The 16,854-nt window shown below is 38.5% G+C and overlaps 2 protein-coding genes and 1 long non-coding RNA gene across 3 annotated transcripts in view; 1 reads left to right on the top strand and 2 right to left on the bottom strand.

Moving 5' to 3' along the window:
* LOC103510245 (ell-associated factor Eaf) overlaps positions 1–2,730 on the top strand; it is a 4,950-nt gene extending 2,220 nt beyond the window's left edge. The window contains exon 3 of the mRNA XM_008474927.3: positions 2,469–2,730. Coding sequence (XP_008473149.1) covers positions 2,469–2,715 — 247 coding nt within the window. The 3' untranslated portion in view covers positions 2,716–2,730. The remainder of the gene's footprint in view (positions 1–2,468) is intronic.
* Positions 2,731–4,183: 1,453 nt separating this feature from the next.
* Positions 4,184–16,854, bottom strand: part of LOC103510159 (golgin subfamily A member 4-like) — a 20,363-nt gene continuing 7,692 nt past the window's right edge. Inside the window, exons 11-27 of the mRNA XM_026823172.1 lie at positions 16,178–16,403; positions 15,221–15,299; positions 14,583–14,955; positions 13,807–13,984; positions 13,071–13,274; positions 10,967–11,079; positions 10,510–10,589; positions 9,612–9,756; positions 8,858–9,222; positions 8,277–8,571; positions 7,770–8,090; positions 7,243–7,536; positions 6,717–7,186; positions 6,571–6,637; positions 6,167–6,452; positions 5,958–6,124; positions 4,184–4,336 (exon numbers count right to left, since the gene is read on the bottom strand). Coding sequence (XP_026678973.1) covers positions 4,184–4,336; positions 5,958–6,124; positions 6,167–6,452; positions 6,571–6,637; positions 6,717–7,186; positions 7,243–7,536; positions 7,770–8,090; positions 8,277–8,571; positions 8,858–9,222; positions 9,612–9,756; positions 10,510–10,589; positions 10,967–11,079; positions 13,071–13,274; positions 13,807–13,984; positions 14,583–14,955; positions 15,221–15,299; positions 16,178–16,403 — 3,816 coding nt within the window. The remainder of the gene's footprint in view (positions 4,337–5,957; positions 6,125–6,166; positions 6,453–6,570; positions 6,638–6,716; positions 7,187–7,242; positions 7,537–7,769; positions 8,091–8,276; positions 8,572–8,857; positions 9,223–9,611; positions 9,757–10,509; positions 10,590–10,966; positions 11,080–13,070; positions 13,275–13,806; positions 13,985–14,582; positions 14,956–15,220; positions 15,300–16,177; positions 16,404–16,854) is intronic.
* LOC113468085 lies at positions 10,530–11,289 on the bottom strand. Its single transcript, XR_003391956.1, has 2 exons — positions 10,967–11,289; positions 10,530–10,589 (listed from the first exon to the last, which is right to left on the bottom strand). It is a non-coding gene; the product is annotated as an uncharacterized LOC113468085 (long non-coding RNA).

Here is a 16,854-nt window from a genome sequence, read left to right as displayed (position 1 = left end):
TGGTTGGTTTTTTACGGTTAAACATGAGGTTCTTCGGTTCACCAACTGAGAGACCACGGGTGGAACACAGTGGGGAGTCATGGTTTCTTACCTCTCTCAGACACCAGAGAAGGCCGGGGGTAGTGTTTCCTTGCTGTGACACCCTCCGTCGACTACTTGAAACTTTTGGGTATTTCCAAGGTTACAAGAATCTTGTGCTGAATACATAAAAACCCTTCTATCTTTTCAATTTTTACCGATCTCTACAGAAAGAGCAAACCGACACATGCTTGGGATGTGTAGAAAAAAAAATACATCGTGGTGCAGAATCAAACCTGGGACCTTCTCTATGATAAACAAGCAAGTGCTGTGCTGACTATGCCCCTTGAGTCCAACTCACTTTTACATTTGGATTAATATCAGCTTCACTCTTATAGTTGAAGTTTGATGGTATTCCGATGCGGAAACTATACTTGGATCCCGTAAGACCAATGTGGTGAATAGTCGGACGGATTGACATGAAAGCATGGCTAAGAGCCATGTCCATTTCATTTGCCCCTGTGTCTTGCAAGACCTGATTGTACAATTGTTTCAGCTTGTCTGACAATGGAACTGGTTTTGCATTTCTGAAACAAATAAATAAATATGCAATATAAAACAATTTAAACAAAAGGTAATTACTTGATCATAAATGACATCACCACCACAGAGCCAATCAATAGAAGCATTCAGTAAAGAAACTCAGGGAAGTTGATTGGTCAGCAAATCTAGGTACCTACATGGCAGTGCATCAGTTTGTTTATTTTCAGTGTTGGTTGATGGTCAGTTCTCCACTGTGGACACCTAATAATTCTACAGATTTAGGTCCCAGGGCATTTTAGACTTCAGTAAGTACAATACCTCATGAACAAAAGCTATCCAAAAGATGTAAACCAACATAAAATCATCATGGGACTGTACTGCCATGCTAAGCAAAAACGCTGTATGTCAAAAAGATAAAAAATCAATTTTTGTTTTTTGGTGCCAAATGGTTCCTATGATCCTAAACTTTGATCCTATATTTTTTTTTCTTTATCCTAAATCCCTTAAAAACCACTAAAATGTTTTGCCGTATGTCAAAAACGTATGTTTGCCGTATAGATTGAAATCTTTAAACTTGATTTCCCAAAAGTAGGGTTTTTAGACATACGGCGTTTTTGCTTAGCATGGTAGTGTGAGCCTGAGTGTCACATACTTCCTTGTATGTCAACAGGATCAGTCTTCTTTGCCTTTTCCCGTGAACAGACAGGGTCAGCATTTTTTGTCAGCCTCTCAATCAGCCCTAGCTAGGGTGATTGATTTGGGCTGACATTTGATTTTCCTGTCTTCCTTCTCTCTTCGATTTCGGGACGATAAGACCATAGCAGTTACAGTTCCCTCTGTCAAACCTCTTTAAAAAAAATGTTTACCTATTGAGAAAAACAGCTTAAATACTTAAATATTTTGATTTCTATTGATAATTATTGGGAGGACTCTACAAAAGCTCGTGTATCTTCTTGAATTCTTGATATCATTAAAATAGAGAGAAGTACTTGGTCAAATAAGTGTGGTACTTATGAACCTGGTAGCCTGGTACCTACCTATTTCAAGGAATCCTGTACATTTTACAAATCAAGGGAATGTCACAAAAGATCTAACCAGGTCGCAGTGACCAAGGGCGTTTATTAAAGCCGATGGCCCTACCTTTACCAATACCAATCTTCTTGAATATTCGTGTAGGTATTTGTATAAGCTTTGCCCGGACCTTGGAGTGACGTCGCGTCGGTCGGTTCGATATTGTTAACTAAAGTTTTTCACATAAACTTGCATTTTGTTATATCTAAGAACAAGGGTCTAAATAATAGAAGATAGAAAACATAATATCCCTTATCAGCTTTGAATTTCTCCTCTGTAATGTAAACTGTATATCCATATCTGAATTACTTAATTCATGAATTGCTGACCAAGTGGATATGCACTCAACTGGGGAAAAAATACTGGTCACAATAGATCTACAGAGGTCGCAGTGTTAATTGCATACTCTCTTGGGAGAGGAGCAACCAGTCCCATAAAAAATAAATAAAAAATCATAGAGCCTTTACCCACCTCTTAAGGGATTTTTTCTTCTTTTTTATTTGGGATAAAGTCCATGTTAGCTTTTTTCTGCCTTTTAAACTGGGATTTAAACCAGTTTCTCATTATTATGATTCCCCCATGTACACCCCAAGGCCCAAATACACCCCTAAAAATAGCCAATAGCACTTATTCCAATCACTTGTAATATGAACCAATCAGCTTCAGTGATTCTTTGTCATCTGGTGTGTTAAACACACTACTTATATGCAAACTAAATGGTGATCCAGTCAAATTAAAAAAAAAAACTAATGCCTCTCATACCTAGGTATACAGAACATTTATGCCAAGCATAAAGATTCTCTTCTCTGGCTCACATTGTCTTTTGTATTTTGCAGGCTTAAGAAGAAAACTTCTGGCAAAGCCAACAACAACCACAAGACCAAAAGCGGCAACAATCTGTCGGTGCCACCCAGTATACCCCGTCACTCTCCACTGCAAACTTCCCCGTCTTACTTCTCTCCGCCTCACACCAAGAGTCCCACTGCCCCGTTCAAGTCTCCGAGTCCCGGACAAGGCTCAAGCTTGTCCCCGATGGTGAACAGTCTTCCCGCTCTGGGTCTGGATGACATAGGTAAAGTTTGACTTGAAAATAGGTGTACCAGTAATGAGGGGGTGACACAGTTTACAACCCAGAATGTCCTGCCTACAATTAAAAAAAAAGAAAGGAAAAAAAAAACATTATGGTGCAAATATTACAACAAATCTATTTCTGCTACTCTTGTGTAGAGCCAGCTCCTAATTGGGACGTAGGTATTATGTCTTATTACCCAACTCATGAGGGACATACTATTGGATGGATATGCTATGACACGTTTAAAATTTTTTTTTTTTTTTTTTTTTTTTTTTTGAGAGGTTTGATCGAGGGAACTGTAACCGCCAAAGTCTTATCGTCCCGAAATCGAAGAGAGAACGAAGACAGGCTAGGAGAAAGTTAGCAGTTCCGAGAAGGAACGTTAAATTCTTTGATTTGTTTGGTACTTTTTACTGAATCGGTGCAGGTGTTCAGTGGGAGACAAGACCTTCTATTAGGTTCTTCTATAGTCTATACACAAGTATTCGATAACTTGATCTGTGTACGTATTAGTAATTCGAGTCACTTTCTTTTTATTAGCTCTGTGTGTAGATGGGCTAAATTTTGGTTGTTATGAAGGTGTACTGCACACACCCTGCAAAGTATACTGGTGAATTCACCTCGAGATTTTGTTTTGTTGAGTAGGCTAATTATTTAGAACTTTCGTTAGGATGTAATTGACATGACGTACACTAGGCTAATTTTGTTTAAAATAGGACAGAAGAAGTTGTCTGAGTAGCGCATACAATGGCGGTCATTTAGATCGCCTGGTAACTGAGAGGACGTGGGTTCGAAAGTTTCAATTCCGAACGAGGCCGAGGCATGGATGTTAGAGAAATTAAAAACAAAGTCAATAAAAAATTAAAATCAGATAAAAATAAATAAATTATTCTTATCAAGACAATTATGTATACTGGTGAATTCACCTCGAGATTTTGTTTTGTTGAGTAGGCTAATTATTTAGAACTTTCGTTAGGATGTAATTGACATGACGTGCACTAGGCTAATTTTGTTTAAAATAGGGCAGAAGAAGTTGTCTGAGTAGCGCATACAATGGCGTCATTATGATCGCCTGGTAACTGAGAGGACGTGGGTTCGAAAGTTTCAATTCCAAATGAGGCCGAGGCATGGGTGTTAGAGAAATTAAAAACAAAGTCAATAAACTTATTATGATGGTTTACAACCCATGTGTGAACTAAATGGGTAAAAGGTAGAGCGGACTAAGTCCGAAAATCGACTTTTTGAGTTATCTATATCGTTGGAAAGAGCTCGAAAAGATCTACTTTTTATATTGGTCGCGAACTTCAGTTAGTGTTGTATTGAAATGAGAGCAAAAACAAAATGGCTATCTTTATTTAAACTTTGGCTAGTCCTAAACTTTTTTTTTTTTATTGGAAAAATCCTACAATGCTGCAGTGAGCACCAAAGTTGTGACATAATAACACAAAGAAACTGCATTTACATTACATTACATTTCTTTCAACGCCCGCCATTCACCGGTATGAAGAGGGGAGCTTTGCCTTTGCTTCTAGTAAGACTTACCACTGAAAGTTTCTGTTCCTCACGATGTAGAATTTTGGCCGTGTGCTCGGGATCAAACTTTACTATGGCTGCAAGAACACGCGCCAACACCTGAAAACCAAAAACGAAAACGTGAAGAAAACCGGTGAAAATTTTAAAATATACCTTATTAGTTCATTACCTACTAATTATTTAGAATTACCCATGAGAACAATGTGATTATATTTCTTTCATAGATTGAATGGTATTCTAATAAACATAGGTACCATCTTAGACATTAAATTTCGTGAAAGAAGTCAGTCGGGGGTAAAATGTGCCCTTGCAAAATTGTACTTTGGGTGGATTTCACTACCTTCTTTTCAGCCCATAACAGCCCTGTTAAGCTTGTACAAATCAAATGGAACTTAAAAGATCTTCAGGGGACTGAAAACCTTTACCTACCTTTTATTCAAATGTTACCGACTTCTTTCGTTATTTAGACTGCAGTTGTTTTTAATGGTGTTATGGTTTGACGATAAGTGCGATTTTTTTGACAATTCCTACTCGTTTTCAGCCCATAACAGCCCTGTTAAGCTTGTACAAATCAAATGGAACTTAAAAGATCTTCAGGGGACTGAAAACCTTTACCTACCTTCTATTCAAATGTTACCGACTTCTTTCGTTATTTGGACTGTAGTTGTTTTTAATGGTGTTATGGTTTGACGATAAGTACGATTTTTTGACAATTCGGGAAATTGTCATTAGTGCCGTCTGTCAGAATGGGGTTCTTCGGTACGAAAAATTTACAAAGTAACAATACAGGGAGTAGACCAGTTTAATCTGGCTGAGGGACTTCAAATAGGGAGGATACTAGCCTGAAATTTTCCTTGCTGAGCCAGCCTACTTCGCTTGGTTGGTACGTTGATAGTGTGTTTGCCTTGTAACAGCTAGGTCGCGGGTTCGATTTCCGCCCGGGGCAGAATTTATCCCAAAAAACATAAGGTTCGTTCTCGGAACGGCTGGTTCTCTCCTATCTTGTCTTTCTTCTACCTTCGCTTTCTCGCTTTTGGGACGATAAGACCTTAGCAGTTACAGCTCCCTCTATCAAACCTAAAAAAAAGTGTATACCTATTACATATCTGAACGTAGTAAACAAACTTTCAAAATCTACCTGAGCAATAATAAGCAAAAAAATAAACAACACTAGGAGGGATGATTGCAGAGTTTGGCTAGGGGACGTTAAACAGAGAGAAGACTAGCGTCTGGCTGTGGGACTATAAACAGGGAGGAGAACAGCTAACCCTAACCAGAGAGAAGACTAGCGTCTAGCTGTGGGACTATAAACAGGGAGGAGAACAGCTAACCCTAACCAGCCTAGCAAGCTGGTAGTTCCTCAAAGGGTTCTCTCTGCTTTTAAAGACCAAGTACAAGTCCTCACGATGGTTGACTGCGGTCCAGGACCCTCCCCTTAGAACATCACCCCGGTGTATAGCAGGTACAAAAAGACATCTTTTCTTTATTCTGCTATCGCCATTCGGCGAAAGCTAAAGCCGCTACAACAACAACATTGCAGAGTTTCTTATCTTACCTTGTATCAAATTCATTTTCATCGCTATGAACTCCTTGGTTATATCATCCAGCTGTTCTACCGAGTATGCCCTCAGCTGTCTCAACTCATTCTTCACCTGACTACAACAGGTTTGCAGTTGCTTCACATTTCCAACGTTCACGTCCTCCCCTGGTTTATACTTACCATTGGTTCCTTGCCCATCATATATTCAAACAGAACATTGCGTAGATACTCGAGTTCCAGGCACGATCCCAATTTATCCTCCTTATTCTTATCTGTCTCCCCCTCTACATCGGATGCTGAGTCCTCCCCTGGTTTATACTCACCATTGGTTCCTTGCCCATCATATATTCAAACAGAACATTGCGCCACGCGATATTTCTCAGTGAAACTTTTCATCTCCGTGTTTGCAGATTTGTATTTGGAGAGTTCGTTTTGTAGTTCTGCAAGCTGACCACTTCCTTGGTCTTTCTCTTGTAGTTTTGATGAGTCTACCTCGTTTTGTAGACTGGTCAGTGATTGACTCAGGAGTTGTTTTTCACCTACTAGATTCACGCGATATTTCTCAGTGAAACTTTTCATCTCCGTGTTTGCAGATTTGTATTTGGAGAGTTCGTTTTGTAGTTCTGCAAGCTGACCATTTCCTTGGTCTTTCTCTTGTAGTTTTGATGAGTCTACCTCGTTTTGTAGACTGGTCATTGATTGACTCAGGAGTTGTTTTTCACCTACTAGATCACTCGAGTTCCAGGCACGATCCCAATTTATCCTCCTTATTCTTATCTGTCTCCCCCTCTACATCGGATGCTGATTCCTCCCCTGGTTTGCCTAGGTTGAGAAGTCGCCGCAACTCCTTAACTTCCTCCCTGGGGAAAGCAGAAATTAATTGAACGAAATGAGTTGCAAGTTTTACGCGTTCTTGACGCACTTTAATTAAAAGCAAACTTTTTTTTATTTTGTTGGGTCAGAATGTTGATCTTTTCAATAGCTTCGTTTGATTTAGAACTCAACTCCGCGTTCAAAGCTTTGACTTTGGTTAGTTCCTCTTGTAACTCATTCTGCAGAGTGTTGTTTTGTATTTGTTTAGATTTATTGTCCTCTATTTCGTTCTGTAATGTTGCTACTAATTGATTCAAGCGTTCCTTTTCGGTTGTCAATTCACCGGTTTCTTTGGTTAGCAAGTTGGTTTTCTGTAACTCATTCTGCAGAGTGTTGTTTTGTATTTGTTTAGATTTATTGTCCTCTATTTCGTTCTGTAATGTTGCTACTAATTGATTCAAACGTTCCTTTTCGGTTGTCAATTCACCGGTTTTTTTGGTTAGCAAGTTGGTTTTCTCCAAGGCCTCTTTAGATTTCAAGTTCAACTCCTCATTTAAAGCTTTCAACCTGGTTAGTTCGTTGTGTAATTCATTCAACTGGAGTTCATGTGATGAATTTTTTTCTTTAATTTCTTTTTGGTTTTCTCCAAGGCCTCTTTAGATTTCGAGTTCAACTCCTCATTTAAAGCTTTCAACCTGGTTAGTTCGTTGTGTAATTCATTCACCTGGCGTTCATGTGACGAGCTTGTTTCTTTCATCTCTTCTTGTAGTGTTGATAGTACCTTGGTCAATTGCTCCTTCTCTGATAGGAGTTCACTGTTTTCTTTGGTCATCAAATTCATTTTCTCCAACACCTCCTTGGATTTCGAACGGTTCTCTCTTAGTGTAGAGAGTTCAGTGGAAAGCTGAGTATGTTTCTCTTGCAAGAGTGTTTTTTCTTTGATCAAGTCTTCATTTTCTATACTCAATTTAGCGAGTCGTTCATTTACTTGACTATTACTTGCTTCAATTTCTTTCTGACGATTCTGTAAGGATGAGATCTTTTGTTCCTGTAGTTCTATTGTTTTCTTTAGTTTCTCTTTCTCCTCTACTTGTTTCTTTATATCTCTCTTGCCATGTTCCATGTTCTCTTCAAGCTTCGCTATCAAATGTTTCAAGTCGCTGTTTTTTCTTTGATCAAGTCTTCATTTTCTATACTCAATTTAGCGAGTCGTTCATTTACTTGACTATTACTTGCTTCAATTTCTTTCTTGTGGTTCTGTAACGACGAGATCTCTTGTTCCTGTAGTTCTATTGTTTTCTTTAGTTTTTCTTTCTCCTCTACTTGTTTCTTTATATCTCTCTTGCCATGTTCCATGTCCTCTTCAAGCTTCGCTATCAAATGTTTCAAGTCGCCTACTTTTTCTTTATGTGTTTGCTCCAATTCTGTCGTTACTATGTTTCGTATCTTGCTCTCTTGTTCTTGTGATATCGTTTTCATATTTTCAAGCTCTTTCATCAGTTTTGTTTCGGTGTCAAGTTTCGTGTCTAGTTCTTGTTGCATTCGTTTGAATTTATCAGTTTCTTCTTTCAATTTCCCATCAAACTCTTTTTTCAAAACATCAATTTGAGTGACGAGTTTTGCATGATCTTGTTGTAGCTTCTCAATAGTTGTTTTATATTGAATATTTTCAAGCTCTTTCATCAGTTTTGTTTCGGTGTCAAGTTTCGTGTCTAGTTCTTGTTGCATTTGTTTGAATTTATCAGTTTCTTCTTTTAATTTCCCATCAAACTCTTTTTTCAAAACATCAATTTGAGTGACGAGTTTTGCATTATCTTCTAGTAGCTTCTCAATAGTTGTTTTATATTGGTGTTCCAAATCTTTCTGTGTTTTGTACTCATCGTTCTTGTTATTCAACGTGTTTTCATAATGTTCTATTTTTCTAACAAATTCTTCTTGTTTCTTTTCATTTACTTCTTTTTCTTTTGATAGTTCATCATATTTTCAAGCTCTTTCATCAGTTTTGTTTCGGTGTCAAGTTTCGTGTCTAGTTCTTGTTGCATTTGTTTGAATTTATCAGTTTCTTTTTTTAATTTCCCATCAAACTCTTTTTTCAAAACATCAATTTGAGTGACGAGTTTTGCATTATCTTTTTGTAGCTTCTCAATAGTTGTTTTATATTGGTGTTCCAAGTCTTTCTGTGTTTTGTACTCATCGTTCTTGTTATTCAACGTGTTTTCATAATGTTCTATTTTTCTAACAAATTCTTCTTGTTTCCTTTCATTTACTTCTTTTTCTTTTGATAGTTCATCCACTTGTGTTTTTTCTGTGTTTTGTACTCATCGTTCTTGTTATTCAACGTGTTTTCATAATGTTCTATTTTTCTAACAAATTCTTCTTGTTTCCTTTCATTCGCTTCTTTTTCTTTCGATAGTTCATGCACTTGTGTTTTCAAATCTTCATTTATTTTTTCTAGCACAGAGAGTTGAGTTTTGTGTTCAGCTTCCTTCTCAAGAAGCATTTCATTTAGTTTGGCAATGTTATCACAGGATTTAGCTTTGATTGTCTCTAGAACAGAGTTGATTTCTTCCAACTTGCTCTTAGGTTGTTGATTCATAGTATTCAACATGTCGCATATATTTCTATGCAGAGTCTTTGTTGATTTTAGTTCCGCGTAGACATTGATTAAATTTTTCGCCATCAGCTTCAACTTTGTATCTTTCTCGCTTAAAGCAGTTTTCAGTTTGTTGTTTTCTTCGCTTTTGGTTTCAATAGATAAAATCCGCCCCGGGCGGGAATCGAACCCGCGGCCTAGCGCTTACAAGGCAGACGCACTACCAACTAAGCTAACTAGGCTGGCACAGGAGTACTATTTAATCTTAGCCGAGGTATGGAATTCTATCTTCAATATAATTTGAGAATTCGACCAATAGTACTAGCCTACTGCTGGAGTAAAGGGAGTCAGTCCTATGCGAGCAGTATAAGTAAGCACTTTCATGATTATTTTTATAGAATACACACAAAATGTACAGTTATATTTACCTTTTTCATGGTAGCAACTGTATCTTCGAGTTGTTTTATATTGACATCTTGTTCAGATATTTTGACCTCGGCTGCTTTCAATTTCGAACTCAACACTTTAACATCCTCAGTCCTAGATTTTCCTGCAAGTACAAAATGTGTAGGACTGTAAGTGAGAGAGGGACAAGTTAATGCAGAAGTATAAACAGAAAATCGAAGAAAAGTACGTATGTATGTACGTGTAGGTGCCAGAAAAAAAAAAAACAGTAATTTACGAACAAAAATTCTTGCTCTCAAGTCCGACCAAAGTCAATTTTGACCAATCAGATATCTGGGATTGATACTTCAGTGCTACTTGAGAGACAGTATTTTGTTCATAAAATATATACGAGTATGGGAGTAAAATTAACTCTTTTTTTTACTTTCCTTAATTTAATTTAAACAGGTCTTAATTATTTTTCCATAAAATGTAATGTTATTAGGTTATTATTAATCAAATATATAAGACCTTGTTTAGATTGCGAGAGTAAAGGGACTTTTCAGTCCTATGCTGGTAGTATAAACATGGTACATAATTATATTCTATTCTAAATGGCCAAATCTGACTCGATGATTTTCCTGCAAGTACAAAATGTGTAGGACTGTAAGTGAGAGAGGGAAAAGTTAATGCAGAAGTATAAACAGAAAATCGAAGAAAAGGGCGTAACGAAGCATGTACGTGTAGGTGCAAGAAAAGAACCTTTTTTTTCTACGAACAAAAATTCTTGCTCTCAAGTCCGACTAACGCCAATTTTGTTCAGTCAGATATCTGAGATTGAAACTTCAGTGCTACTTGAGAGCCAGGATCGTGTTCATAAATATCCAACTAAAGGTACATTAAAGGCCATTTAGGTGTACAATGTACATTCAACTAAATGGCCAACTCTGACGCGAATCCAAGGTGCTATCATTGTGGCTGGAAGTAAAACTATCATTGGGAGTTGCTTGAGGTGTTACCGCCTGAAACAAAAATTTATTCCTTTAAAACATAAAAAAAAAATCTGGGAGACCTTTCAGGTCATGTCAATCAGGTTTGATTCAGAGTTCAAGTCAGACTCAATTTTACTTAAATACAGATTTTGCTGTTGTTGGTAACTTCTTCGACTACCACATCCATCAAACTGTGTCAAGGCCTAGGAAAACTACAGCTTAAGGGCTGCTCCACAGAGAAGTAGGGTCCAGGCTGGTGGGTTTTAGGCTACATTGGATTTTAGGCTAAATTCAGACTTTGACGGGTAAGGTGTTTTGGTACAAGCAGGTGTTCCTACCCTCACAATATTATCCCGTATCACAGCTACAATAATGTAACACTACAAGAATGCAAGACCATCTCCTACCTGAGGAGGTTGCTGGGGAGATGGCTGGAAAAGGTTCCTGGGAGCAGCTTTCACCTCCTCGGTGATTTTATCTTTCAATTTCTTGAACATGTTTTTGATGATTACCGATATCCCTGTTTTAAGAACACTTTCATAGGTTGTCCATTGACAAACACAGAACTAAAGCTTTCATTTTGTAGCCAAAATTGGAAAAATCTTATCTACAGATTAACGATGAGGCCATCTATTAATTAGATACCTAGGTTCCTTCAATCTGATTTTATTCAAGAAACTTTTATGTCTTTTATCACTTGTCAACTTTTTTTATCTTTTTTTTTTACATTTGAAAAGTTCATTTTTTAAAAAAGTGCGGACTGCGCATGTTTTGATTCGTAGCAAAAACAATGCGCTGTTGCCAAATTCAAATGTCCGGATATCGCAATAGCAGGGCCGTATTGCCCGTATTTAGGGGGAGGCGAGGGGGGCAGCCCCCATGCCTACCCTCCCTCAAGCTTCATTTTTCTGTTCTGCTTTAGGTTGTGGTTATGTTTATGTAATTATGTACCGGGTTGGGTTGAGACAAGACTAGTTGAGACAGGCTTCAATCTGATTTTATTCAAGAAACTTTTATGTCTTTTATCACTTGTCAACTTTTTTTATCTTTTTTTTTTTTTACATTTGAAAATTGAAAAGTTCACTTTTTAAAAAAGTGCGGACTGCGCATGTTTTGATTCGTAGCAAAAATAATGCGCTGTTGCCAAATTCAAATGTCCGGATATCGCAATAGCAGGGCCGTATTTAGGGGAAGGCGAGGGGGGCAGCCCCCATGCCTATCATCCCTCAAGCTTCATTTTTCTGTTCTGCTTTAGGTTGTGGTTATGTTTATGTACCGGGTTGGGTTGAGACAAGACTAGTTGAGACAGAGGATATGTTTCTACAGTTTGGCATGAGAGTGGTAACTTAAAAACAAGGTTAGTTTACCAACCTTGCCTATCCCAACCCGGTACCTACATAACCACGACCTTACGAAAATATGGAGCATCCAGCTTGAGAGAGAGGTTAAGTGCTAGGTCACGAATGTCGCGATTTAAATCGACTAATTCCCGCTGCTAAGCATAAAGCATATTTAAATGCTTGTCACAAATATCATTCCCCAATTATTACACCTAGATAAATTTTATGACTTGACTTGGACTTGAACCACCAACCTCCAGATCCAAAGTCCAATGTGTTAACCACTGCACCACTGAGGTTGGTGATGATAATTATTTACATTCTTGACAGCAGAAACTAATTTCATTATTAAGTTCCAGAACAGTTGCTAAGTTAGTAGAGTGGAGGAGAGATGAGAATAGGGAGGGGGAAGAAAGAGAATAATAAATGGTAGGTGTTTTTTCAATGTCAAATAAAGTAAGTAGAAAAAAAACACAAATTTTTCCCCAACACATATTTTTCTGTTTTTCAAATGCTATTTACTTTGTCTCTCTTCAATGTGAAAACAGAAGTTGAAGAGAAACGAGTATCGGTTGTGGTACCCAACTATCTTGTGGTCCCAGACCCTAGTGTCGGTATTTCTCCCATGTTTACATAGGTAGGACGTAGGCAGGTAGTATTAAATTTCATATTATGTATTATAATAGGTATTAAATGTATATGTTTTGTAATCACCCGTGTAATTGCATGTAAGTAAAATGCGTTTGGGCGAACTGTAAAAAATAATAAAAAAAAAAAATAAAAACAAAGCGGGCATGGAAAATAAAGTAAGTATGAAAATAAAGTAGTTTGACTAACCTTTGTGTTCAACGTATTGATGATGTGATCTTTCTCCTCCAGATCATTCCGTAGCATATCCTCCAGATGAGCTTTGGCTTTCTGTTCCAGCTGACATTGCTCCTTGAGTTCCGCATTCTTCCTCAGCATAACATGAACCCACGCCCTCCTGTTTACCAGTCGAGCGCCTAGACCACTACACCACCGAGGCAGGTTAATGTAGACTATGTAATTTACATAAATGAGACTGTTCCCACTACACACAACACGATTTTTTTTTCGAACGATAAGTGGGAGCGGGCTCTAAAAAATCTCAAAAAACATTCCACCGTTCCGGGACTTTTCCTTGATTTACTTACTTGTTTCAACTTGGCATTGTCCTCAGTCAAAGCATTCAGTTTCCCTTCCAATCTACCCGTCTCATTCTTCACACTCGCCTCCAGTTTTGTTTTATCAGCGTTAAACTTCTCGTACGCACTCTGTAACTTATTCTTCAGCTTAAAAATAGTCTGATCCTTCTCCTCTAGAGTGCGTACGATTTCGTTCTCCTTGCTCTTGAAAAACACACCAAATAGATTGATTTGTTTTATCTTTTCTTAGTCTTGGACTATAAGTCTAATTCTTTGTCCAAAAGTTTTCCTTATAAAATAATAAAAAAAGGAAGTTTACACTAGGCTAAATTGCATTACTTCACTTGGATTCAAACCACCGACCCAACAACCTCCAAGTTCAAAGTCTACTACACTACCTAATTACTACACCACTGAGGTGGAAAAAAATCTGTGAGTGGAAAAAATGTGAGAATAGGTGCCAACCCCAAATGAAATTGTGAAGTGAAAGAAGAAGTATGGCTCTGTTAAAAATCAAAGCCATAGTCTCTCAACAAGATGAAAACTACCTACTGTGCTATGAAGGAAGGTCTAATTTTCTCCATAAATATCTCTTTTTTCTCCACTCACCTCCAGCTTTTTGTAGGCCTTCAACATCTCGACATATCGACCCTTGTACTTCTGATACTTGGAATGTACTTGTTGATAAGAGCTGTACAGGGATTCCTTTGTGACGTGACCCAGCCGCTGAGATGCTCTTGAGCGTGTTTTCAATCTGTTTGATGAACTGACTGTGTTTGGTTTTCTCTTCTTCCAGTTCCTTCTGGTGGTTGGTCTTCTCCAGGTCCATTTCTTTCTGGTGATTACTGAGCAGGTCGCGTTTGCCTTGCTCGCTGGTATCTTCCATCTCTTTTAGTTTCAGACGGAGTTGATTGAGTTCCTGTGAGAGAAAGGGAGAGGGAGATAAGTTATTTTTGGTATATTTTTTACTGAGGGCATATTTTGGTATATTTTGTATTAAGGGTATATTTTGGATTCAGTTCCTGTGAGAACGGAGAGGGAGATGTGTTATTTTTGGTGTAATGTTGAGAAGGCTTTTATCAAAGACATTGGGAAGCGTCTCCTAAAATGTACGGGAGACAGAAGGACCGCTGCTTTCCTCACACAAATGATATCCCTCGCTATTCAACGGGGGATCTTGGCAGCGGTCATGGGAACCTTACTAGGTTAGGTTCTTCATATTTAGATTTTTTTAATGTAATCTTGTTATATAAATATGTATGTACCTTAATAATTTAGGTGTAATGTTGAGAAGGCTTTTATCAAAGACATTGGGAAGCGTCTCCTAAAATGTACGGGAGACAGAAGGACCGCTGCCTTCCTCACACAAAAGATATCCCTCGCTATTCAACGGGGGATCTTGGCAGCGGTCATGGGAACCTTACTAGGTTAGGTTCTTCATATTTAGAAGATTTTATTTTTTTTTATGTAATCTTGTTATATAAATATGTATGTATGTACCTACATAATTTGCTCACCTGTTCTAAACCTGTATCTACACTGGACGGCGTACATAGTTCTGTTTCCAGATTCCTTATCATTTCATCATTACTTGTCTTCAACGTTTCCAGAGTACTTTCTAGTTCTTCCATCTTATGCTTCAGTTCCTGACATTCTCTGTTCTTCTGCTCTAGGGATTTCTCTAGGTTGGTCTCAGCCTCGAGTCTCTTTTGAACTTCTTCTAATTCGTGTTTTAACTCGGTGCAATTTACGTTCTTCTGTTCCAGGGCTTGTTTGACCTTCTCACACTCGCCGTTTTTCTGTTCCAGGGTCTGTTTGAGTTCTAGAAATTCCCTGTTCTTCTCCTCTAGGGCTTTCTCCAGGGCACCCTCAGACTCATTTTGCATCACACTTGGGTTTTTTTCAATAATTTCTTTGTTTACTGGTACCTACCAGTCACTAGGGCTATACATAATACATATGTCACCGTTGAACCTTTGACACGTTTGGCAACGTAGCCTACTTTTTAGATGAATCCTTGCTGCCATATTCAAATGGATGAACCATAGATATGAAGACGGATGTACCCAGCTATTAGGAATGGCAGTATCTTAAATCCAAATAGTTAGATAATAGTGTACGGAAAAAAGTCCCGTAGAAATTTCCCATGACACACTCTGGAAAAATGAAAATGATATGTAATTTCTTAAGGGAGACACTCTCTTTTTCCCTACCGTCGGCTTCCATGTTGACCACTGTAATAAAACAAGAGATATTTGTTAAAGCTTGGGTTCACTTTGATTAGCTCTGTTCTAAATAGACCGGACCATTACTGAATGGGACCGAAAAGTTGAGACCCTATCCAAAACGAACCAGAAGTTCAGTCTGCTCAATAGAAGTTGAATTCTTAGCTTGGTTAGGTTTGGTCTACTATAGCAAACTAAAAAAGGACTAAGCAGCCTAGTTAGCCTGGTTGGTAGCGCGTCTGCCTTGTGAGCGCTGGGCCGCGGGTTCGATTTAAAAAAAAAAAAGACCTTTACTGAATGGTACCGAAAAGTTTAGACCCTATCCAAAACGAACCAGAAGTTCAGTCTGCTAAATAGAAGTTGAATTCTTAGCTTGGTTAGGTTTGGTCTACTATGGCAAACTAAAAAAGGTCTAAGCAGCCTAGTTAGCTTGGTTGGTAGCGCGTCTGCCTTGTGAGCGCTGGGTCGCGGGTTCGATTTCCAGCCGGGGCGGAATTTATTATGTAAAAAAAAAAAAGACCTTTACTGAATGGTACCGAAAAGTTTAGACCCTATCCAAAACGAACCAGAAGTTCAGTCTGCTAAATAGAAGAAGAATTCTTAGCTTGGTTAGGTTTGGTCTACTATAGCAAACTAAAAAAGGACTAAGCAGCCTAGATAGCTTGGTTGGTAGCGCGTCTGCTTTGAGAGCGCTGGGTCGCGGGTTCGATTCCCAGACGGGGCGGAACTTATTATCCTAAACAGATAAGGTTCGTTCTCGGAACGGCTAGCTTTCTCCTACCCGGTCTTTCTTCTCTCTTCGATTTCGGGACGATAAGACCTTAGCAACTACAGTTCCCTCTATCAAACTTCTTGAAAAAAAGAAGAAAGCATTTTACTATGCTTACTCTGATCCTGTAGATTAGTATTCTCGAGTTTCAACTGAGATATCTGAGCTTTGAATTCTCTCACGAGTATTTCCTTGCTTTCCAGTTCTCTATGAAAGTTGAGCTTGGTCTCGGCTAGGCTAGACTTGTCTGCTTCTTGTTTCTCTCTGAGGGCACTCAGTTCAGCATTACACTCAGTCAGTTCAGACCTCAATGCGGTCAGCTGAGCTGAGGAGGCATCGTCCTTCTGTAAGAACAAGATGATTGACCGAATTGAAAGACTTGTCTGCTTCTTGTTTCTCTCTGAGGGCACTCAGTTCAGCATTACACTCAGTCAGTTCAGACCTCAATGCGGTCAGCTGAGCTGACGAGGAATCGTCCTTCTGTAGGAAGAAGATGATTGACCGAATTAAAAGATGTTTAAAGATGCGTAGACGGGTACACGTAAACAAAACACGTACCCACGTTGCAGCATCTTGGAAAATTGGATTCTGACGAACATGCCAGCGAAAAAAATTTTGTTTAACTTAACAGGAGTACTAGGTATTTAATCTTGGCCGAGGTATGGAATTTTATCCTCAATATAATTTGAGAATTCGACCATATAATAGTACTAGCGCCAGCCTAGTTAGCTTAGTTGGTAGTGCGTCTGCCTTGTAAGCGCTAGGCCGCGGGTTCGATTCCCGCCCGGGGCGGAT

This window comes from Diaphorina citri, unplaced genomic scaffold (assembly GCF_000475195.1).
Source record: "Diaphorina citri unplaced genomic scaffold, Diaci psyllid genome assembly version 1.1 scaffold2, whole genome shotgun sequence".
In the NCBI taxonomy this organism is placed as follows: Eukaryota; Metazoa; Arthropoda; class Insecta; order Hemiptera; family Psyllidae; genus Diaphorina; species Diaphorina citri.
Note: the sequence above shows the minus strand (reverse complement) of the source record. Positions and strands in the feature narration are given on the sequence as shown.